Source organism: Myxocyprinus asiaticus, chromosome 10 (genome assembly GCF_019703515.2).
Source record: "Myxocyprinus asiaticus isolate MX2 ecotype Aquarium Trade chromosome 10, UBuf_Myxa_2, whole genome shotgun sequence".
Taxonomy (NCBI): Eukaryota; Metazoa; Chordata; class Actinopteri; order Cypriniformes; family Catostomidae; genus Myxocyprinus; species Myxocyprinus asiaticus.
Window position 1 is genome coordinate 15897601 of NC_059353.1, and position 25116 is coordinate 15922716.

The following is a 25116-nucleotide window of genomic DNA, read 5'->3' on the forward strand; positions in this document are numbered from 1 at the left end:
CTAAATGACTCGCTAATCAGAATATGCGTAATTTGCGTTGCATAACTTGTGTTGTGAATACACTGTTTCCGTAAGAAACACGCTACACACAATGTAATATCCTTTCACGGAAAATTAATAAGTCTGTAAAGCACGAAGAATTCAGAGTACAGTAGGCTAACTTCTAAAAAGTAGCTAATACTTCAGTCTATTCATTATTAATTTAGGATGTATAGTTATATGTTTGATACATTTTTAATTAGAAAATTTTTATAAATTTATTTCCCTAAATGTTTGAAAATTTGATTAAAGTTTGGTCTGTTACAGTTTGACACACTTTTTTGTCCATTTTGCACATTGTCGCCAGCTAAAAGATTTTATTTTCGTTGACTAAAATTATGTCATTTTCGTCAGACTAAAACTGACTAAAACTAATGAAAATGAGATGACGAAATATTGACTAATTTTAAAGGACATTTTTGTCAAAAGACTAAAACTATGACTAAAACAAAAAACTGTGAAAAAATGAACACTGGTTTTAGGTGAGAAAGAGAGATTACAGTTCCCAGATATTCAGGACTTGCTGGGAGGCTAATTGCATTTGTAAAGGGCAGAGAATTAATAGAGTTTAATGTCAAAAGCAGCCAGCTGGTGCATCCCTTTCATGTACCCACCCGCTTATAGAAATTAATAACATATTAATATTACAGTAGGCCTCTCCTTTTCATGTTGCGCTGAAGTGTCTACATGATTAGTGTTACGCCACTCACGTATTTGCCAATTAAGCTGGGAATTGTTAAGAGTAATGACATTAATGACTTTAAGAGCTGACAATCATTACTCATTTATGCCTTGTTTTCTCTAAATCTTTATTCGCTCGATTCCCCGCTGAGAAGTGAAGGGAGACGGAATGGCTGATTTAAAATTTTCTGTCATAACAAATTATCACCACAGAAACCAAGTTGGAGCGCCGCTGTAATCAGCGACACTAAAAGTTTTGTTGCCGTCTGACTTGTGTCATTTGGTTCAAAACTCATGTAGAGAGATTTGGAGAGACAGAAAATAGAGAATGCTAAAGGAGTGAACTCATTGCACTGTGAGAAAGAAAGCTAGAAGGAGATAAATACAGTGTCAGAGGGGAGAATGGAGGGTAAACCCCTTTGGAAGACTGAGAGGCCAGGAGTGCAAGTGTTGTGACTCATGGAAAATAGCAGTGGCAGCAGTGATGAGCCATTTATTTTACCCCATATTCAGGCCCCCACAGAGTATACTCTCTCTCTCTCTCTCTCTCTCTCAATTAGAGTTCTCAGATGCTCAGAATTTTTTTCAAGCTGTGGTTTTGCAATATCTTATTGTTATTGTAAAAGCACAGTGTGTGTATGAGCTGCATGTGCACATTTTTAATTGTGTTTTATATGTGCAAGTGTGCCTGATGGTTGTGGGCAAATTCTTCTGTAGACAGTTGCTGGTGTGCACACTACAAAAAACAAATCAGCCAGTGTCTTTGTCTTGTTTTCCAGAAAAAATATCTAAATATCAAAACGATTAGAATCTATCTTGAACATTTAAGAATGATCTTATAAGTTTTGTTTTGTGGAACTGGCAGATTTTTGTCACACTTGTTTTTCACTTGTTTATGCTTAAAGGAAAAAAAATAAATAAATACACATATAAAGTATGCAGTGCAAAAAGACAAAGAAAATCACAAATATAACTTGTGAGAACATTATTTTGTACTCTGGTCTTAAAGGTGCTGTAAGCAATTTCAGCCATTCTACTTCCACAAGAATGAGCCATTGGATTAGCTACACCCCCTCTTTCCAAATCCCACACTCCAAAGATACCAAAATGAGCTTTATTGAGAGCAGAAACAGTGGTTTAAAACAACAGCTGCAAAATAGCACCCTCAGCTGACAACTGGCATAAAAATGCATTATGCCTCAATAATTAGCTGCAACTACAATACTATGAAAACGCGCAAAATGTTTGACAGGTAGAAAGCCTCATTGTCCGCGAACCATGGACATTTTTTTATTTTTATTTTTTGCTGTTTACAGAGTCTACAGCTGTCACAGAGGTTGGTAAGTTATCTCAGGACGCTTATTTCATTAATATCTTTCAGGGAGTAGGACAATTTTTTGCATACCTTACCATGAAAAAATGGCTTAAAGCACTTTTAAAGTATCACTTTTATTTCTAAAGTTTGTTCTCTATGTTTTTTATTTTTTATTTCCTGTTAGAATCTACTACCATCCCTGACACAGCTAGACCTACTCTCCCCCTTCAGGAAGAGACAAGTACTGCCTACAGAACACCAGGTAACCAGTCAGAGCATTTCTCCAGCTGAATATATTATGGTAGTTAACAAAACAGTACAGGATCTCTACGTACATTGGCAATCAATACATCCAGTAAGATCAATGCATAACACTTAGACTTAATCCTTGTTTCAACCTGCCATTAAGTCATCTCTACCACAGATTAACTGCATATTCATTCATGAGTGTAAGTAAACATTTTAGCATATCATACAAATACTTTCATTTACAGTAATCTGCAGTGTGAGTGCAGTCCCAATCTCTCTTTCCCAGAGCTCTAATAACAGATTGTCGCACCCTCCATTTGTACAAACTTATGTCTAGATGAGTTGCAGCTCGCAGCATGAGCGCTAACATTATGCTAACTAGCATAGCAGCGTGCTGCTGGATGAATGGATGACAGAGGCCTACTGACATTTGAGGCACTGCGCTTAATGTAGATGAGACTGTGCTGGAGTCTGTCAGTGTCTGCATGTTAACACAGCTCCAACATTAGCTTTAGGGCCAATCTGTACACATACAGTGAGAAAATAATCTATTCACATATAACACGCATACACACACACACACACACACACACACACACAAACACAAACACACATACTGAATAAATATACATGAAGAAAATATTTGTGGGTACATAAATTGTATACATTTGTATAAATTTTTATGGACTTTATGGCAAATGTGCATGTAATGAGAGACCCTGCTGCAGAATCTGAGGATACAGAATAATGAGTGTTTTCTTGTTTGCTCTCTTTCTCTCTCTCTCAGCTCCCACCACTGTCTCATCTCTGGGTGGTCTGTGTAACTTTGAGCTGAGTATGTGCGGATGGACCCATGACCCCATGTCTGATCTAAATTGGTCTCTGTACAGTTCCTCTAGTCCTAGTCTGGACCTGACACTGGGATCTGACAGTAAGTCCACCTTAATAAAATATATTATAAGACCTAAAATAAACAAACAAATGTTTGCACTAATTTCTTCAAGCATTACTCGACACACAGACTCTGGGAACACTAGGAATTTTGGGATGTTATCGGAAATACAGTATCTGGAATTTTGAGAACACACAAAAAGTTTAAACTGGTTTGCTGGTCTACCCTGGTCTTCCAGCCTGGTCAGGTTGGTCTGTTTGCTAGTTTTAGAGGGTTTTTTTGCACTTGCCAGGTGTTGGAGACCGGCTGGAGCAACTGAAGAACATCAAACAGGTTTAGAATGGCTTAAGTGATTTTTCAGTAAGAAAGTTTAAAAGGAATGGAAAAATGTTGTGTTGTATTGTGATGTGATTCTTGCTATGATCGCACTGCATGAGAGGTGCTTTTACTGACATTTTCTGACCTTCCTTTGCCCTTGTCCTCTTTCCAAATGCACACACTCATACACACATGCTCTTCACTCATATTCCATCCATCCATCTCATTACTGGTGTGTAATTAATGTGATAGCTGACATCTGTGAATATTGTCTGTCACTCTCTCTCTCCATCCTCGCTCCTCCTGTGGGAGTTAGTTAATCTCTCCAGCCTTAAGCTTACCTGACCTTTATAAACTCTGCTTGAAAGAAAATGAGGAGTGCTTCACAAATTCTGAGCTCTCACGCACACTAAGTGTACATTTCTCCATGTCCTCATTAAAGCAATCTTTAGCTCTTTTCCATATGTTAGGTTTTAAAGAGAGATCCAGGAGTCACAAGGAAAGAATCCACTCCTGTTTTAACCATTCCCAAACCAAGTGCACCCCTGAGCCTCCAGATCAAGTCTTTCCAGTCGCTTCGCCTGTCACTCACACACTCTCTTTTTAACACCAGGGGAGTCACTTTACGTGTCAGACCCTCACCAAACAAACTCTGCTGAGACCTTAAGGCCTGAAACATACTCTCTGCTGGTACTTGAATACAAACATGCCAATTCTCGTGTCAGAAGTGCATTTAATTATTAGCATTGCCACAAGGGATGCTACAGCGCACAGCAAGGAGTGCTATAGCGGACATTATACAACAGTTCTGGTCCTGTAATCTGAGTGGACAAGTAGCATTCCAAGAGTGCTAATATTGAGTAGACTAAGTTAGTTAAAATAAAAAAATATGTCAGTTATTATGTTTGTATCTAGACATCTGAATAACAACACACTGTTCAATGGTAGAGATATTTGAAGTTAACTCTTTTGAGTACTGAGTACTGATGTTTGTTACCACACACTTGCAATGCTTTGGCCAAGCATTCACGTTTGCATACTTGTGTGAAGTATTTTTCTGACCTAACCCTCCTCAGCATCCCTGTACAAGAGCTGCTTAGCTCATTCACTTTACAGCTCAGCTCACTCTCGTAAAGCGATCCAACATCCCAGCAAGTCGTGTAGATTCCCTGGGATCCTGGAACAGCACTTTGAGCAAGTAAGAATTTCCATACCCCAGTGTTTTAACCAGGAAACATAAAAAGAGGGCCAGAAAGGGTTAATACGCAGTCAGCCTAATTAACTCTAGGTGTAGAAGGTTCCATTTAAAAACAATAATCCCAGAAGTACCTTCCCCTGCCCTAAAGTTAACTCACAAGCACATCAACCTATGCTCAGCAGTCTTCAAGCCATGGCGAACTTTCCTTGTGAAAGGGTAATTAATTTTCCTGTATTTATACCCAGGATCAAACAGAGGAAGTTTTTTTGCATTAGTTAATTTTATAATCTATTCAGGCATCTCAGACTTATGGCAGTCTGATCTGATCTGATTGCAGGGCTGTATTTTAAGTGAGTTTAGAATGAGAAATGTGTCAAAGTAGAGCAAATGAAAATAAATTACTATGCCATCTCTATACATCAGCAGAAGGTATGAGCATGAATCTCTGCATCCACATTATAAATGAGGCAGGACGGGTAATGATGATCAGTTCTGGTGCCACGCAGTCCAGTCAGATAACTCACAGAGCGGGTCCTGTCCTCCTCCTGTCTCGGCCTCTCTCTGGACATCTTTATCCTCTCTTCCCCTCTTCTCCTTCATTTTTCCTCCACTTTACTGAGATGTCCACAGTGGGATGTGACAGAGATTGTTTTGCAAGGGCCAAGCACCCATTCTTCTGAAAACATAGGTGCTTTTATGTCGGGAGGTGATTTTCTACTTCCCTCCCTGCTTAAAATTATAATGAACATACTAGATCAAATATTAATCACTTACCAAACATAAACAACGTACTAGAATGTTTAGTTTAATGCAGCTTTGAGAAGTGAAGCAGACAGAGAAAGGGAGAAATAAAATCTGGCTAACGATGATTTTTTTCAAGTAGTACATGTTTCTGGATGAACATCTTTAATGGTCCTGAAGCAGCATTCCTGTCAACAAGATCAACATAGTTTAGATTAGTTTCAGGATTAAGGTTAGGAGATTAAATTTCATGGTCAGAGATGGTTAGGACAAAAATTCTTACACATAATTTACATAGATGAGAGATACCGTGTCAGGCCTGGTTTGGACATGGTGCTTGGGTTAGGATTATGATTGGGATAAGGGCTAGGGACTGTTTGTTTGATACGAATGTTGTTCCAGTACAAATAAAAGATGTTGATACAGGAACACACCCTACTAGGCAAAATCATGATCACCTTAAAATTTGAGTGCAAAATTTTGAAAAGTGAAGAGATTTTCCCATACATTAGAGTAAGCACTTCAAAGTACTTCATATTCAATATCATATTCATCTTTCTAATCTCCTGTCAGTTGTTTCAAGGAGTTTAGTATCATTTACACATTTAAATTCAATCCATTCTATATTGTCTCTTTTTAACTTCAGACTTTGGGAATTTCCTGTATGTGGAAGCGAGTCCTAAAACAGAGCCACAACATGCAAGGTTAGTGAGTCCGTCGGTGGGACCCGAGCACCGTCCCGTCTGTCTGCTTTTCTACTATCAGCTGCAGGGAGAGGGTCAGGACAGCCTGCGCGTGCTGCTCCGAGACGACGACCAGGAGGAGACGCTGCTCTGGACTCTGAAAGGAGACCAGGGGCCCATGTGGAGGGAGGGCCGCACCATCCTGCCTCAGTCCCCTAAGCAATATCAGGTACTTATACACAAAGATCAGATAGAGGGGCATGACTATTTATGTAATGATTGTGCTACAGACATGAATGATACTGTACTTCAAATTGTGTGGCTTGTTGAAGAGAGTTGTGCTATTACTATTCTAAATGATCAGACTTATGGTTTGTACTTGCTGAACCATAAAGCATGCAGGAAAAAATCCCATAGTCTTCCACAACCAGGCCAGTGCGAGCTAGGGCTAACAACTGGCCAGCCGGGGCCAATAGTCATGGACCTCAAGCTGCGAGACCAGACGGTGTTCCCACCGTCGGGCCAATAGCCTCGCAGCGTTGCCCTAAAACCCACCCTTAACGTCGCCCTGATGCCAACGTCACACACCCCACCCTTTTCACAAGCAAGAGGGAAGCTCAAGCTGAGGTTTCATGTTATCTAGTTATCTAGAATATTGAGTTTATATCATTTGTAAACATTAGCTAGCTAGCAAAAAAAGTTTGTGATGACAACTCACCGACTGTAATTGCCATGATGTCCCGAGTAGGTCTCTCCACTAACAGTGGGACGATGTCCCAGCACACCGTCCATGACCTCGAACCATGGAAATTCTTTCTTTGGGCACCGCTTTGTCCATTGTGTGTTTTAACGTTGAATTTTTTATTTTTCCTGAACCTCTACTGTTGTGCGCTGGACACAAACTGGCAAGTTCTGTGAAACTCCACTTTTGACATTGACCCCGCCTCAATCCCCAGTTCGCCTTGTTTGGCCCAAGGGTAATCGTTCATCCAAGAAAGGCCTTAGGCGGTAGTGACTGTGGAAACACAACAGGCCCTGGCACACACTAGTACCCCCTCATTTGGCCTAATAGTGTAAATGCGGATATAGAGACTTTGGGGTGGGCTCTTTTGACTTGACCCTAATTCCAGGGTGGTGCCCCGTCAGTGTTAATCCTTATTAATATTCTATTGATTTTTGATAATTGATAATTATCTTTGATGATTGAATTTGAATGATCAATAAGCTAGTGTTAATTTTAATTAATGTTTCATCGATGTTAACAATTAACGATTATCTTTGATAATTGTTGATTTATAGGATTTAAAAAAGCTAACATTGATTCTCATCAATGTTCTATTGATTTTAATAATTAATAATTATCTTTGATAATTATTAATTATTGCTAATAACCAAACTTGCTCCTAAACATAGCACACTACATTTACTGGAGCCCCATATGAGGTTTTAATGAGTTAGATTCAATTAATTAATTTAAATATTAATTAATATCTACAGAAATAATTATTAATTATTTCTGATAGTAACACTGATCTAAACAACCAGTAAAGCCCTACAAAGTGAACTGAGAGCATTATAGTCAACTTGCAGCCTCCAGTTCCCTCTTTTCTCTGTCATTTGCCAGGTTGTCATAGAAGGCTTCTTCGAGCGGGGCAGTCGAGGGCACATCTGGGTCGACAATATCCATATGAGCTCCAACACAGAGCTTGAGCAGTGCACACGTAAGTATCATTATCTGAGTCTGTTTCTCTCCCTCTTTCTCTCTTTCAACCACCACCCATCATGCCTGTCACCGAACGTTACATACAGACCACATTCCATGCCCACAAGTACACCCTTCCACAATCCTACTCTGTCCATCCAAGCCCGAAAAAAAAATTATCACATGGAATGTGTTCTTCAAGTGCTTGGCACACACAAAAAGCTGCAAACTAGGCCACACTCATCCTGTGGGCTCTGATCCCAATCTATGATTAATTTTTTTTTTTTTTTCATTCTCCTCTTATTTGTAAACAGAGCTTTCCAGAGCCATGCCAGGGAATAACTACGCAGCCCCGCTCATTCTCCTCTCTTATCTGTAAACAGATCTTTCCAGAGCCATGCCAGGTTATAACTACGCAGCCCTGCTCTCAACAGTGTAGCTTTGTATAAAGACAGAATAGATGTTAATGTCTAACAAAGCTCTTTGCTAGAGCAAGTGACTCACAATGCTGAACTGTGAAGGTTATTTACTGAGGAAAACATTGCTCTTCCTCCCAGGACATATATCATACTTGTCAATGTTAGCAAATCAGCCATCAAAAGCAACAAAATCAGCAAAAAAATGAGTTATAATGTACTCATTAAAGTTATTGGTGTGAGCTGTCATATACACATTCACTCACTCATGTACACACTTCCTCCACAGTCCCAGGCTTTGGGACAGCTCTTATCAATTAAAGCTATTCGACTTGCACGTGCCAGCCCCTGTGTCACTGCCAAATCTGTCCCCTGTCTCTCTGCAACATTTTCTTTAAAAGCATTTGCATTCCAAACATTGTGTACTGGCATTCCATTTCCCTGGCACTTTGAGTGTGTGCAGAGTACAGTTTGCCAAATGACATGCAGCCCAATCCTATTTCCTCCCTTTCCCGAAGTTCTCTTTTTTTTTCCATTATTTATTTTTTCTCTTTCTCTTTTCATATGAACCAAATTCATTGTTTATATCTGCCCCACAAACACATTTCTTGATGAGTTTTTTTTTATTTATTTTTTTTTTATTTTTTTTATGGTTTCTGAGGAGTAGAGTTCTGCTAAGAATTTTAAAATATGACTAGTGTCACCAAACAGATGATGTTTTCAAACAGTTTTCAAGAACACTTCCTCTGTCTCCACAGTGTTTAAATTTTTAGAGAAATCAACCTGAATGGCTTACTTATAGACCCTACATATTAAACTGGGATATGACAAAGTATTTTAACTTAAAAAATTAAATAATAAATACATACTTCAGCTTCAAAGGTGCTGTAAGTTTTTTTTTTTTTTTTTTTTTTTTTAAATGTAATAGCACACAGAAAATGTCCCTACTACCTGACAGATATCACTGAAATAGGTGTCCTGACATATCAGTTTAGTCTCTATGACAGCCCTAGGCTCTGTAAACAGCAAGCAATAATCTGACTGTGGAATGCTATATAGCCAATCAGAACATTTGTCATTCATTCTACGCAGACATCAGGTTTGCTAACATGTTTTTAAGTTGCAGGATTTTGGATAGAGGGGGCGGTATTTAATGGTAAAGTCTAGCGTAAGTTAGTGAAATGGCTAACAACACTTACGGCAGCTTTAAAAGAAATGTAGAGTTCTAGAATATTTTTTTCACCTAATCATTCGCAGTCCATCTGCTTTGTTGCTATTTATGTGGATATATTTAGTTTTCGCCCACTTTTTTTTCACTAACTTTATTTTCTTCTCATATTTCAGAACCCTTTGCCGCATTCCCACCTGAAATGACTGGTGAGTTTCACTGGCATATTGTCATTTCCTGTGCCAGTGTTTGTGCTTCCTGCTTGATGCCTAGCAGCTTGCATCACCTAAAGGGCGCTTGATAGTCGTTATATTTTTAGTTCAGTTTTACTCCAACACCAAGTAGGGATTTGTAGAGTTTGTTTCCAAACCCATAGCACAAGTTTAAGACACAGTCAGACACGAAGAAGCTAAGCTGATGCAGTTTTTTGTGTCAAGTTTTGAGTAAAGTGACACTGGTGCCTCGATGTCAATCCATTTCTATTTTCATCATTGTTATTGTCCTTACTATCATTATTGTCATACAGATATTTGGAGCATGGGCTGTATCCTAGCATGCATCTGTAGCCTCACGTCATTTGCTGTCTTATATGGTGCCGGTATCAAGCTAAACATGGACAAATATGGCCTGTAGATTAATTTAGTATATTACCCCTAAAATGTTACCCCTTAAATTTTGGGACTATAAACAATATGACCTTACCTGAGCTTACCTAAGCAGTGAGACTGCATGGAGAGCAAATTGAGACTTTTGCAGAAAGTTCTCTGCATCTCAGATTTTTCTCTTGAGAAAAAGTGTATTTTTATTTTTCCTAAGCAAAACATCTGAGACAAAGTTGATATTTAAAACATAACCGAAAGTCTCCTGAGCTTTGAAAAAGCAACCTCTGAGCAATGGACCCCTATCACATATCCGGGTTTGGAATGCGGAAGTAAACAACTGCAGGGTAAACTTGTATAGAGGTGAATGTGAGACCACAGCAAATATAATTTTGATTAGCTGTTTACTACAACAGCAAAAGAAAAAAAAAAATCACTATTACGATTTCACAGCTTTCCAAAAGCAGAAAAAAAAAGTGGTGGATTTCAGCAGTCAGAAGAGAAAAAGAGCAGCTGTATTAGAAACCTCATCGCAGCTGTGGTAACTCGTGTTTTTAAAACTAATCACAGGGTAATATAATACAAAGTGTAATGTTATACATTTACACAACATAATTAAACAATTGCAAATATTTGATAAAAAAATTGCTAGATTTAAGCTGCTAAATAAGGTGAAAATGCGTTCTTACAGTCTGTGAAAAGGTCCATTATTGTACATATTCATCCAGAGTGGCATTGAACTTGTATTTTTTAGCAAAAACATAAGGTGCTAACCTCATGAAATTACTATAATAACAACAATACATTCAATATTTTACCTTATTAAGTGCGTGAGCATTTCACTGGTGGTGTGTGTGACCTGCTGTGCAGCTATGGATGGCATATGCTTGTTCCCCGACAGCTGTTTGATTGTGGTCAATCAGATATAGCCAGCTGCAGTGGAATAATTCCCTTCACTCTATTTTAGATGATTTGACAAGTAATTTATATATCAGAATATATCAGTAATTATATATTCTTTGAGTAGCTATCTTCCTTTCTCTTAATTAAAGTGGATATTAATTCCCTGTTTAAATGTGTTATTTTCCCATTGCTGAGCATTTGGGTATAGAACTTCTAGATTACTTGCATTTTACACACAGACAAGAGAAAGATGAAATAGAGGACATAGAAGAAGTAATTGGTGGGGGTTTACTAATCTCCTGGATATGTGTGTGTGAGTGTATGTATAAACACGTGTTATGGGTGAGCAGTTTCAATGCACTGCTGGGTTGGATTCATGGAAGAATTTGGCTTGAGGCAGATGAAGCTGGCACAGATATATGCATGCAATAATACAGAACTTTCACCCCAGAAAGTTTTATTACAAAAGAATGGCCTTTCCAGCTGAGAGATAGTGCTGACATCAGCCTGTGACACAATATTCTTTTATGACATTCGTTTGCATATGAAACCGTTAGTACAGATTCCACAATGAATGCAAACGTTTCTAGTAAAGTATCTGAGCTCTTTATAAACCCACATCATACAGCTTCCGTTCACTGCCCATAAAACACATTTTAGCACTCTTAGGGGCCGTTCACACCAGATGTTTTTTTGCGTCCATTTTTGACCGTTGTGCCACGTCTTGCAGGTGTGCTGCGTTTTTTTTAGACAACGTGTAATGTTAAAAGTAACTTCAACTTTTAAAAATGCTTTCTGCACTATTCATTGCAACGTATCTACCTTTTTTAGCGCAAGAACACAGTAGGTCTGAACGACCCCTTATTGTGACTTATAGGAGCAAAACATTATCTACTTGAAAGAACATACAGAAAAGACACAGTTTTGTAATTACTGGCTCACATGAACTCTGCGAAGGCGCCGTGGACAGGCAACATGCATGTGCATCTGCGTGTCTGTGTCTGTTTTGTTTGTATACAGCATCAAATTAGAGCAAAACCATTCCAGTAAAATCCAAAATGGCTTGAAGCTATGCAGTCTTGCATGCCTCTCTACCCCAAGCCAACTCTTCTGTGTCTCTCCACCAGGAGGAGACTTACCTGGCTGGAGTGAACCCACTGTTGACACGACAGTGTCCCTGCAGCCCATGCCCACCTACTGGTATTACGTAATAGCCGGAGGTGGCGCCCTTTTCCTCCTGGGCTGCGTCACGTTGGTCATGGTACTGTGTTGCTATCGCTACCACCTGGCGGCCAAGAAGAGCCAGCACTCTGTGTCCTACCAGAGCACGGGCACGGGACAGTACGTAGGCAACGGCCCCGGGGGTCTCACTGGCTCTGGGGTGGAGCCCATGCTGACTATTAGGTTAGAGAAGGAAGAGCCCTGCTCCCAGTGCTGAGAGAATACTGATGTATTGTTTCCTCCTACTGTTTCATAATTAACTAACTAACAACCAGACATGAGGATGCTCATATTGTACCCCTTAAAGACTCATTTTTGCACAGGATGAGCTCCACTTTGAAAAGAAGAAGATGTTAAAAGAGGACACACAAAAACAACAGAGTTGTTAAGTTCTGGGTTCCTCTTGGACACTTTTTTAGAGCTCAAGGGATGAGAGAGAGTGGAAATGTGTTGTGCAGAGGGACATCCAGCCAAAATCCTGAATGGCAGGCACTCCTCACCCTCTCCCCCCCCCCCCCTTCTGCTCTCTGTGTGGAGAAAGGCAGGATGTGAACCTCACTGTGCAAAGCTCTAATCTCCTGTTCATGACCAATCCTATTGTACAGTCAAGAGAACTCATTGCCAAACTCTGAGGAGAGCCTAAGAGCAGAGACAGATGGGAAAGGATTGGAACATAAAAGAAAAAGTTTATGTCACATGGAAACTCCTGCATGTGTACTGCATCTCATGTGCACACTTAAAGGTTTTAGATACAAAGAAACAGACGAAACATGAGCTGCAAACAGAACTGAAAACTCTGGGTCTCCTCCACTCTTGCTGGAGGAATCAGTGTCTGTAACTTCTTCACAGGATATAAGGGGAAGAGTAGGGTCCTTATTACATGCATCACATAATATACAGAATTGTTAAACTCCTCATACCTCTACAACAAAGTGCTCACATTATGAAGACTGGTCCTTTTTCTTTCTTATGAACTGTAAGGGACCTTTAGGGCAATGGATTTGGTCCTTTTTTCTTCAGACAGACGTTTAAGTAGCCTATTTGATCTCCTTTTGACCAGTGAATGGAATGAATGAAGCTTCTTAAAAGCATTTTGAAGGCTGTGTTCTCATTTTCTGAGAATTCATTTGAATTTTTGTCAGTGTGTCTGTACATAAACACTTCTTTCCTGAAAGTCACTGGGCTTTACAACTTACGTCTGAAGAGATACAGTATGTTATTTTATTGCCTATATGCAAAGGTCAAATGACCCTGCCTTAGCCAGCCTGCTCCTCTGATTGGCCGACTAACATACACAACATTGGCCTTAAGATGCTTCAGTGGCATTGGGCTAGTTCAAGCCAATCACTGTTCTCATTTCTCATTTAATCTTTTCATATTCAAATGGAGTGTATTCGTTGAGTTTGCTGATAGTCAAGATATGTGATACACCGTCTTTGCTTTATTTTTATAGCTAATGCTTTTGTGTTGTTTCCTCAGAGATTTTGATTACACACAGTCTTGTAAAAGAGCAGAGAGTGAGAGCTTTGTAAATCTGCCAAGTATCAGTCAATGCAGTAGCGCTTGGATTGCTGAATTTGCTACAAGGAGTGAGTTGGCACGTTGGACCTGTACATCTTCACACTCCATATATACACCTGCTGATGTCTTACTGAATCTCTAACTAACACTCAGTCTGTAATTATTATATTATTATTTTTGGGGGCCTTTTTGCCATTTATATATATATATATATATATATATATATATATATATATATATATATATATATATATATTGGCACAGTTACAGAGCAGACAGAAAAAAAGGTGGTGGGCATGACCCACCAGACCATGTCTCCAATGTCTATCTGTAACTGAATGTGTAGATCAAGGAATTCTTGGAAAAACTTTTTTTGCATATGACAATCTTGCAGCAGATTTTTTTGTCTTTAATGTAACATATTAAAACATATTATATATGCAGGAGAAAGCTTCAGAACTATTCCTTTAAAATGCACTTGGAAATAGTTTTCCCTGCGTACTGATTCAAAGTCTTAGTGTGAGTATTAGATTAATCTCTTTCATGTGCTACTTGAAACGTGGTGATGCACCTTTGAAAGACAAAACATGCTATATGGTGTGAGGTGTTCTGTCCAAGTACATAGCGTTCAATGTTCTCCTCTCTACTAAACAAACACACAAAATAGGCCCCATCAGAGCTTAGGGTGGAAATTCCCTCGACAAAATATATTTTCCTCTCTACACATAAAGAGAGTCTGAGGCTTCATCCATTACTGAAAGCATCTGTCAGATTTTGGCTTCATCTAAAGCGAATGTGATGAAAGGAGAAAGTAAATCCTGATATCTTGTTATGTCCTCCGTCTGGCAACAGGTGAAAATAATCCCTCATCATGGACTCTCCCTTTCTCACCCGTTTATCTGCTCTTCACGAAAGAATGCGTGGGGAGATGGAAGGTGAGATCAAAGCAAAGCCTGCTCTAAATATAGACATTCTTTGCAAAAATCCAGGGTCTAAAGGGGTTTGTTTAAAACACAAAAGCACATAAAAGATCCTCGCAGACAGCTAAAGAGACCACCTGACCTGGTGGCCCATTGGAGAGAGGAGCATTGTCTCTCTCTGGTCTCTCTCTCTATTTCTCATCTCACCTAATCCTCTATACAGTAGAGTGTGTTCTGGGGAGATGGGACAGCTGCTGCGAGCTGTACACAACAGCTTTTCATGTGAAATATTCTAGGAGACACATCAGTTGTGTTCAGAAAGGTTTTAAAATTACAGTTTTTGAAATATTCAACATTACTGAACATTTGGTCTTCATTATAGTGCCATATTGTGGATCCTTTTGAATCTCTCTATTGTTTAAAGACCCCATGAAATTGCTTAACGAGCAAAGTTTTCTGTCCTGTATTAATGTACTCTCTGAGTATTTTATTAGGAACACCTGTGTTCCTACTTATTCATGCTATTATCTAATCAGCCAATCTTGTGGCAGCAGTGCAATGCATAAATTCATGCAGATATGGTCAGGAGCTTCAGTTAATTTTCACATCAGCCATCAGAATGAGGAAAAATGTGATCTCAGTGATTTTGACCGTGGCATGATTGTTGGTGCCAGACAGGCTGGTTTGAGTATTTCTGTAACAGCTGATCTCCTGGGATTTTCACGCACAACAGTCTCTAGAGTTTACTTAGAATGGTGCCAAAAAAAAAATAAAAACATCCAGTGAGTGGCAGTTCTGTGGATGGAAATGCCTTGTTGATGAGAGAAGTCAACGGAGAATGTCCAGACTGGTTTGAGCTGACAGAAAGTTTACGGTAACTCAGATAACCCCTCTGGACAATTGTAGTGAGCAGAATAGCATCTCAGAATGCACAACATGTCGAACCTTGAGGCGGGTGGGCTACAACAGCAGAAGACCATGTCGGGCACTTTATTAGGACCATAGAGTTCCTAATAAAGTGCTTAGTGAGTGTATTTCCTATTGAAACAGGAAGTTTGGGCAGGACATATTGAAGGGCTCATCCCCTTTTCTTTAATTAGCCAATAGGCTTTAGTTTACGTCAGCCATGAAGCCTTGGCTTCTTACTAGTCAGTTGCAGCTGATATTAGGTGGAGAGGGATTTTAATTCTAGAGAGAGTTTTTCTGATAGAGAAAGTCTGAGAAAGATTTTGTCAACTTTTAGGAGTATACTGGCATTTAAATGGCTTTAAAGCTAAAAGACATGGACTAAAAGCCACAAAACTCCAATTCTGATTTCATGGGGTCTTAAATGCAGAATCTGCAGATAAAAAACATATTACTATGACTTTTTGTGCCATCCAACTGAATGTGTAACAATGCTACTGTTAAAATTGTCTTGTTATGTCTTGTCTTGTCTTGAGCTATTATCCTCTTTGACTCCTCACATTTGACATCTGTTTAGAGTCATGTTGAGCAAGATACATTTTTCTGAAGAGTCCTGGTTGTTCATATGCCTGTATGATTAATATATGAATTTATATTGAGCTGTTCACTCAGACAAAGCATTTGTGATTTGTGATTCTATTTTCTAGAGGGTTTAACCCATTTCATTTATGAACTTCTCCTCACAGAAGTGAAAGTTTCTTTTTTATTTATATCTCAGTCTTTTTTTCACTATTTTAGCTGCGTTGCTAAAAAAAACAATATGTCTGCTGCTTTTTTGAGATTTGAGTAATCCTTAAATATTTTTAATTATTTAATGGATTAGATTACATTTATTAAGCCTGTTTATATATTAAAAAATATATATTAATTAAAAGCAAAAGCACTCAGTGAGGCCCCTATGATGCCAATAACCTGTCTCTGACTTGCACAAAACTGCAAATGCTCTCAACCCTCCAAGAGACAGAGTTAGTGTAAAGTGTATGTCTGGAGAAATTATGAATTTTAATGTTCAAAAAAATAATCCAGGTTGTATACTCTATATACAGTATATTTTGCTTAAACAACTGGTTCATGTCTACTGAACATGATTTTGTGATGTTCATTGTGTCAACATTATTCTTAATTTGAATCAGTTTGATACAAGTTTTAGAGTCTGTGGTTGTGTGCACTTTTTTTTCCTTTGTGAATTCATGGCTTTGACCCTGCCATCAATATTAGCCTGTTCTGTTCTGTTTACAATGCAGCATTTCTGCCTGTTTATATACATACAATATGAGGTATATTTTAGCCTGTTGGATTTCATGGTCTTGGAAATGTTGTTTGGAATGTTATAATAAAGTGATATTTTTCTACAAACTGCAGATAAAGTGGTTTGTTCTTTTTATTTGATGATGTAAAATGGACACTGTCTGCATTCATACTTCCATAATGATTTGTACCCAAGTCATATGGTGTTATCTTCAGTTAACATGCACTTTTTGCTTGCCAATTATGTGCTCACACATTGTACTATTGCTATTACTTGCTCACATTTGTTCTTTTCTTGGAAGATACAAAAAAGCCTGGTTTATGTAGCCTGAACTCAATCTGACATAACTGAGTGTTTCATTTTGGTTCTGTTTGTCTTCCAAACAGAACGAAGACCTGAAGACCTTGGAAACAACCCTCTATTCCACGGCAGAGAACGAACTGGTCAAGGTAAGTCCATTCATCAACCTTCAAGCGTATAATAGCATAATTGTAAAAATACACACATTTCGAGGTCTGGGGCCAGAAACATCTATGCAAGTACACAAACACAAATACTTGGCCAAAACATTAAAAGCACACAGTCCTGTTATACATATTTAATGTGCATTCTTCCTTTATCCTTGAGTTACCTTCAAAAGCCTGTGCCATTAAACTGGATGTGTTATTCCGGTAGATAGCTAAAAACATGTTGAATGTTTAATTAACTTTAACTAACTTGCTCAGCAAGATTCTCTTTAAACCTTTTAGTGAGCTATTGCTCTGCTATGACAGTAGCTGACCTGAAAGAGAAATCTGATTATAGAAGAAGATTTGCTATAGCTTGCTATAGCTTCCCTTGCAGCAGCACAATTGCGTTCTGACACATTTCGGAAGGCGACAATGAGTGAAACCAAGCTTGCAAAGCCAGATGTGCTTGCGTTCACATACTTGCATACAGGGCCTTACTGTTTTTTATAGATTATCAATTTAGGTCACATTGATTCATACAAAATTCAATACATATAACATTTTTATTGCAGAGCAGTAAAAAATATATTGCAGTCAGCCACTTCCATCAAATTAATACTTTTATTGACTTATAGACCATTTAAAGCAATCTTGGCATTATGGTTCTGTTCTGGGTAAACTCCTCGCCCATCCAGTGGCCGCATCTCTTCTGCGAGACAGTGCTGCTGCTGTGCGCAGAAAAAAGTTATCTCTAGATTCCTATGGCAAATATTTTCTTTCATTAGGCCATAATTTATAATTTTTTGAGTGGGGGTTATTGATATCTCCACAATCAGTCGGGTATCATCCATCGTTAATATGCAGATCCTAAATAAATGAAGGTCATTTCTAAATTTTTGCTTCAATGACAACGGTGGGCAGTCACGTGCACTTGTATATCAGTATACTTGGTCGTGATTGGTTAATGCTGTGACACATTTACTATACACCTATTTATACAAAACTTGGGCGCTAATGTTATTTTGTGTTTGTTTTTATTCAGACCTATAAATTGTAGTGTTATTGTAGGTTCAGTTGAAATATTTGTAATTTGCTTTTGTGTCTTTTCTATAATCTCCTGGTTTTTTTTTCTTTTTCTACTGCACCAAGAGCTGCTAAATTCAGCATGAGCCGTGCTGCAAAAAATAGGCTCAGTGCCGAAACTATCAGCTTACTGCCGCATCTGGGACGCTTCATGGACTCTTCAGGGACGCTACACCTCGTGGCTCATGCACGCAATGTAAAGGCTGTAATCTGTTAACATGCTCACGGTCCGTTCACGGAGTATGTGTGAACCAGGCGCTACAACTGACCCTTCGCTAAGCCCCACCTTAAAACATTTCTGACCATTTCTATCTTAGCAACTGTTGCCGTCCGCCATTTCTCTGTCAAGCACTTGCTTTTTTCCAACATGAGTCTACGGGAGTAATGTGTGTTTGAGTATATTTTTGCTGAATTTTATAGAAATGATCCAAAAAAAATTCTGGGTCACTTGTAATAGTGACACAAGGTACCTAAAGCATAGATGATACATGCAGTGTTTTAACTTTCTTTTTTTTATCTTTAACAAATCCCAAGAAGAGCATGCTATGGATTAAACTGTGTCAGTCCTCATTCCCAAATGAACTTCAGCAATTATACCTACATTTGCTCTAAAGTAATTTAAAGCTAATAACTTAACTTTAGTTCATTTATGTATTGATTCAGGTCTCAGTAAAGGTGATAATAAATAAAGAGTTCACAGCATCATAGTGAGTGTGTTATGAAACGTTATGAGCAGTTCCCTGTCTGTCACTCACTCGACGTTGTGTCGATGTAGTGACACTAGGGGTTCACTCTTGAGAGCCCCAGTCACCTTTGCTTTATTCAGAAAAAGCCAATGAAAATTGGCAAGTGGAATTTGCATGCCACTCTCCGCCCCAGACATACAGGTATAAAAGGAGATGGCGTGCACCACTCATTCAGACTTGTTCTTCGGAGCGAGCGCATGTGTGTGTGTGTGTTCGTCCCGTCACCTTATCTTCTGCTGCTGGAATTTACGGCGCATATCACGATATGATGACCCTCGCACGGTCGAGTGTTGTGCTTCCCCTGGGCGCTTCGGCAGCTGAGTCCACAGGTGTTAAAAGAGTATATTCCAAAAGAGTATATTGTCTCTAAAAGAGCTCGCCCAAACGATTGCCATCTTTTTAAAGATGTCCTTTCGCCTTTGTGCTACTGGGTGCGGCCGTTATCGCTCCCCACCGGATGGCCATGAGATCTGTCTCGAGTGCTTGGGTCGCCAAGGGGTCATGTTCTCACTGTGGGAACATGCCCATGAGAACGTTGCGGTCACGGCTCTCTTCCTTCTTCGTAAAGCAGAGAGCCACCGTGGCTGCTTCCCGACCCGGTCCGTCCTGGGTTGAAACTCAGGCGGCTGCGTCGGCGAGCAGCACGAGCGATCTAGATGTGGATATGGGAGTGTTTCCGCTGGCTCAATCCCCGCGGACCTCCCAGTCCCCAGCATGCTCGTTCTGCCCGGTAGAGTTCACGAGCGAGGTAGGCGGTCCACCTCAGGGCGGTTTTAATATCTCGTTTGGGGCTCACGATGAGGATGAGTTATCGGTTGCAGCATCGGAGGGTGCGCTTCTGCTTTCGGAAGCAGATGAATCTTCTGAGCTCCCGCTCTCAGGCGGTAGAGTTCAGGATGAGGCGGAAGCTGAGATGGCAGCCGTGCTTTCCCGGGCGGCCACGAACATCAGGCTTGAGTGGAACCCTCCGCTCTGCCCTGTGCATTCGTGGCTGGATTATTCGTTCCTGGGTTCGGAACGTGACTCACGGCCACGCCCCGCCCCGGTGCCCTTCTTCCCAGAAGTGCACAAGGAGCTCGCGAAGTCGTGGAAGGCACCAATCTCTGCCCGTACACGCTTCGCCGGCTCGTCCACCCTTACTACCCTCGACGGCGGAGTGGCTAAGGGCAGTGGTAGACATGATCTCTCAGGCCACAGCCCCCTCCTGTACGCTCTGAAGTGGTGTCTCTTCACGAATTGGTGTTCTTCCTGCAGGGAAGATCCACAGAGATGCGCAGTCAGGTCTGTGTTGTCCTTTCTACAGGAGGGACTGGAGAGACGGCTGTCTCCCTCTACCCTGAAGGTGTACGTGGCTGCTATTGCAGCATATTACGATACACTGGATGGGAGACCCTCTCGACAGCACGGCTTGATCAACAAGTTCCTCAAAGGTGCGAGGAGATTGAATCCCCCTAGACTCTGCCTGATTCCCTCTTGGGATCTCTCTGTGGTCCTACCTGCCTTACAGAGAGCCCCCTTTGAGCCCCTGGAGCAGGCCGAGCTCAGCACTTTGTCCCTGAAGACAGCCCTCCTGGTGGCGCTCACTTATATCAAGAGGGTGGGGGACCTGCAGGCGCTCTCTGTCACCAGCGAATGCCTGGAGTTTGGGCCGGCACACTCTCACATGATTTTGAGACCCTGGCCCGGTTGCGTGCCCAAAGTTCCCACCACTCCCTTCCGGGATCAGGTGGTGAACCTGCAAGCGCTACCTTCAGAGGAGGAAGACCCGGCCTTGTCATTGTTGTGTCCAGTTCACGCCCTGCACATCTATCTGGACCACACGCAGAACTTTAGATGCTCGGAACAGCTCTTGTCTGCTTTGGAGGGCAGCAGAAGGGTAAAGCTGTCTCCAAACAGAGGTTGTCCCATTGGATTGTGGATGCCATTTCTCTGGCTTACCAACCACAAGATATGCCGTGCCCTTTGGGAGTCCGGGCGCACTCCACCAGAGGTGTTGCGTCCTCCTGGACAATGGCGAGGGGTGCCTCTCTAGCAGACATATACAGAGCAGTGCCAATACCTTTGCGAGGTTCTACAACCTGCGCATAGAACCGGTTTCAACCCGAATGTTACAGAATAACAACAGGTTGGCCGGGCGGCCGGTCAGGTGTATCGCTTGCATTGCGCCTTTCCCCTTTTGAGGTAATAATGTGCACAATCTTGTCCACAACAGTTCCCTGTGACTGGTGAACACTGGATGCTTCTTTAATTCCTTAAGCACTATTTGGTGGCGAACTCGGCGGAGGAGTAATGCCACCAGGCCCAGTACTCGTGGTATGTCCCTTTTCAGGTGAGCCCGTGTACTGGGCTCAGTGCTCCATATGTGGTGATTCCCTCCTCGGTAATCCCATATGATGTGTTTTCACTGTTCGGTTTCCCAAGTGATTCTTCTTCTCAAGTGATTGTGATAATCGTTTGCCTCAATGCTGATTCACAATTTCCACAATTTTCAATAAAATTACTGTGTAATTTAACAATTTCTTTTACAAAGGCAAGCTTGACAAATGTGTCCCATCTGAACTAATGTAATGCTTGCTGATTTTTGTCTCTCTTATTTCCAGGTTTCCCATTCCCTGTCTGGACCACGGCAAACCCCTCAAGAGAGCCTCCAGTGACACGGCTCTCCGAGAAAGACAATGCCTGGTTGTACACGCTGGATCCCATCCTGGTCACCATCATTGTCATGAGTTCCCTGGGCGTTCTGCTGGGTGCGGTGTGTGCCGGTCTCCTGCTCTACTGCACCTGTTCCTACAATGGCCTCTCCTCACGCAGTACCACCACCCTGGAGAACTACAACTTTGAGCTATATGACGGCATCAAGCACAAAGTGAAAATCAACCAGCAGCGCTACTGCTCCGAGGCCTGAAGGAACCTGATCAGGAGAGGCCCTTGTGGGATCGGTGCGACTGTGTGCTCTCTCCAGCGCTCCCTTATCACTGATCATTAACGGGTGCTAGCTCGATTCAAAACTGTGAATGGACCTCACACTAATATAGGAATGATCTCGGACTGGAGCACTGGGAGCATAGAGGCTTCCTGTGGACAGCTCAGCGGGTGTGAAAATGGATCAACACATATCAAGCTAAAGAGTTTCTCAAAAAAAGAAAAAAAACTTCAAAGAAATGTATATTGCTATAGATTTGTAAAGAAAATACAATCTAATAAAGCCTAATGGAAGTTAGAAGAGAGAGGCACTAGGACTAGAAGACAGATCAATTGTGAAATCTCTGCCTCTATTTTGTGAACGCTGTGGCCTAGAATATTGTGGACATTTGATTTAGTTTAGACTTGTGTCTGTTTGCTGATTTGCTTAAGTTCCCATCCTATCATCATCCTTTGCATCTTTCTACAACTGTTTTGAAGTTTCAACACCTCTTATGAATGTTTTATACTTAAGTTCAGTCTGTTTGTAGCCTAATGTTTTTGTTGTGGCCATTAGACAATGAGGAAAGTTTATTACATTCAGAAAAAAATCCTTTTAGCAAGCAAGTTAGAATGAAGTATTAGAACTGTCTTTTGTGTCTCTTTTCTTCTCTTTTTTTATTTTATTTTTTTCTTAATTTTGACTGTTTGGTTTATAAGCATAGCGTTAAAGTCACTGTGCTGACAATGTCAATCTAATTTTATCGCAACCTATGGATTGCTAAGGAAAAAGAGCCACTGAGCTAAAGAGTGTTGAGAGAGTGCAAAGAGAGAAAGCATCTTCAGATTCTCTCTTCCTCGCTTTACCCTATTCTTGAAGTAACAAAGACTCAAGCTGGCAGAGCGACTTTAGTGAATGAGCTGGAAAATCCCCAAGCCACTTTCATGTACAAACAATTGAGCCTTAAGCAAACTGTTTTGGAGGAGAGCCATTGAAACACCAGTTCTTGAGTTTGAAGTCACTGGGGCCTTGGAGGAGTCAGACCTTACTCTTTTTATTTCACCTGTCTGTTTACTCCACGGTTTATTTTGGGCTGTTGAAAATGAAGGCTAACAAGACCAGGTTTGGTGTAAACCTGGGAGAAGGGTGAGAATTTCACAGAATGTTTCGCCTCAAGGTGAAGAGAGCGATAGTACAAGCGAGCACATAGTGGGAGGTATGTGTAAATTTCTTTATTGTACTTCAGACTGGCCTCTCACTCCCCTGAGCCACACTGGGAGTCCTGTTGACTTGTGGGTGAGGGAGGGAGGGTCTTGTCTTATTAGGAGGTGCGGAAAGCAGCCAGAGACATGGCTTTCTCAGTTGTTGGGAGAGAGAGATTGTGTATTCAGCTCTGTTTTCATTAGACTCTGTTGACTCTTTTCCAAGTGCCTTGAAGCTCTGGCCTGTTTTGGCTTTGCTGCAGAGCTGTGATAGTATTACCTCGTCTGTCTGGGACAGGAGGCCAACACCAAAAGAGATGGAGATCCCGGCACTGGTCTGATCATTAAAACAATTTTGTTTGTAGACTTTGTACAGAAAAAAAGTTCTTTTTTATTGGTATTATTATTATTTAATAAAGTATGAATAATGATAATTGTGACTGGTGTGAAATTATTTATCCCGTGAAAGAGAACTTTGGGCAAAAATCTATCTATCTATCTGCTTGTCTGTCTGTCTGTCTGTTTATATATCTCCCCCAAAGCCCTTACGTGATCCACCTCCCTCCAATGGGACTGTTAAGCTAAGACAAATCTGTTAGATCTGTAACCCGTTATCCAAATTCAAATAGGAAAATAAATGATTGGAATCTAGAGATTAACAAACCAATTGTGTTGTGTTCCAGTTTATCTCGGATCCCTTATTTTCCTGACCCCTTAGTTCAGATTGATAGCTTTACGTGAGCCACATTTTATCATATGACTGGGGTTCTGAAAAAAATGACGCCTCAAGATAATGTACAGAGGGTGGTTCTCTCTTTGGGCTTAAATAATTTTCTGAGCGAACAAGAACCGTTAACATCGATCAAGCAATTACAGCAATTGTTGAATGTAGCTTTGGGTATTTTTCCCAATGCACAGTTTGTGCCCATTATAAATTTCTCTGATCAGTTACCAGGGCGACAACAAAATCTCGTCTGCAGGCTTAATGAATACATAATGAATAAATGTAACTCTTTAACAGATATCAATCAACTCCTCTTTTGTACTGTTCCAAGTGATCCTGTACATTGGTCAAAGGAAACAGCAATGCAAATTTTGGAGCACTGGCTGTTTTAGTTAAACGCGTGTGTGTGTGTGTGGGGGGGGGTGTGTATTTACTACCCCACAAGTTGGAAGTATTTAAAATTTGTCAAAGTCTTTTATTCTTTCTGGAGACCAAGAACAACTTTTGGAGAAGGGTCTTACATTTGTCCATATGCCCAAAAGGGTCAACTATGTGGAACTCAGAAGGAACTTATACCAATATCATAGAAAACTAAAACTTTTAGATCACTTTGGTTTTAATAATGAATTTTCCTCAGTCCCTTTTATTGAAAAATCTATGTGGGAACCACCAGAGAAAAATGTGTCTCCTTTTATTAAGAAAATTATTCAAAGAGATAGAAATGTTCTTTTTAGACATTTCAATAATCAGGATTCTATGGATAACTTTACAATGAAACAACGCAGGGCCTTAAAGTTTTTAAAAACAAACCGGAATATTGTTATAAACCTGCGGACAAAGGTTCAGCCATAGTAATTATGGATAGTAGCCAATATCTTTTAGAAGCAAATCATCAGTTAAGCAATGTAAAACATTATATGCCTCTTTAAATTTATGCATAAGACAAGTATTAAATGTACTTTATGAGAAACAATCGTGGCAGACTCTGCCTTCCCTACCAAGGAGGAAGCGGTAACTGGAGTGAACAACCAACAGAACTTTAATTTCAAACTCAAATTTAAACAGAACAACGAAACAGACGCACAGACACGTGATATCCGGCTCATCCTTATCCCCCTCCCGGCTGATTAGGACGAATCAGGGCCAAGCATGTGTCCACACAGCCCGGCCACGCTCTCCTCCTTGTCACAACAATATATTAATAAAAAGCAACTGAGGTATCTTATAGG

General features: G+C 40.4%; 1 protein-coding gene across 5 annotated transcripts in view; it reads left to right on the plus strand.

The window, feature by feature from the left end:
• The window catches only part of nrp2b (neuropilin 2b), a 108266-nt gene extending 84639 nt beyond the window's left edge, over positions 1 to 23627 (plus strand). The window contains exons 12-21 of one of the 5 annotated variants that reach the window (XM_051708782.1): positions 2220 to 2297; positions 3072 to 3215; positions 6080 to 6345; positions 7741 to 7837; positions 9579 to 9611; positions 12032 to 12308; positions 13605 to 13714; positions 14499 to 14581; positions 17168 to 17230; positions 21660 to 21844. In XM_051708782.1, coding sequence (XP_051564742.1) covers positions 2220 to 2297; positions 3072 to 3215; positions 6080 to 6345; positions 7741 to 7837; positions 9579 to 9611; positions 12032 to 12308; positions 13605 to 13714; positions 14499 to 14581; positions 17168 to 17230; positions 21660 to 21713 — 1205 coding nt within the window. In that variant the 3' untranslated portion in view covers positions 21714 to 21844. Of the gene's footprint in view, positions 1 to 2219; positions 2298 to 3071; positions 3216 to 6079; positions 6346 to 7740; positions 7838 to 9578; positions 9612 to 12031; positions 12309 to 13604; positions 13715 to 14498; positions 14582 to 17167; positions 17231 to 21659 lie in introns of all 5 variants that reach the window. The other 4 variants (XM_051708780.1, XM_051708781.1, XM_051708783.1 and 1 more) reach the window with 4 other exon arrangements.
• Positions 23628 to 25116: the final 1489 nt, after the last annotated feature.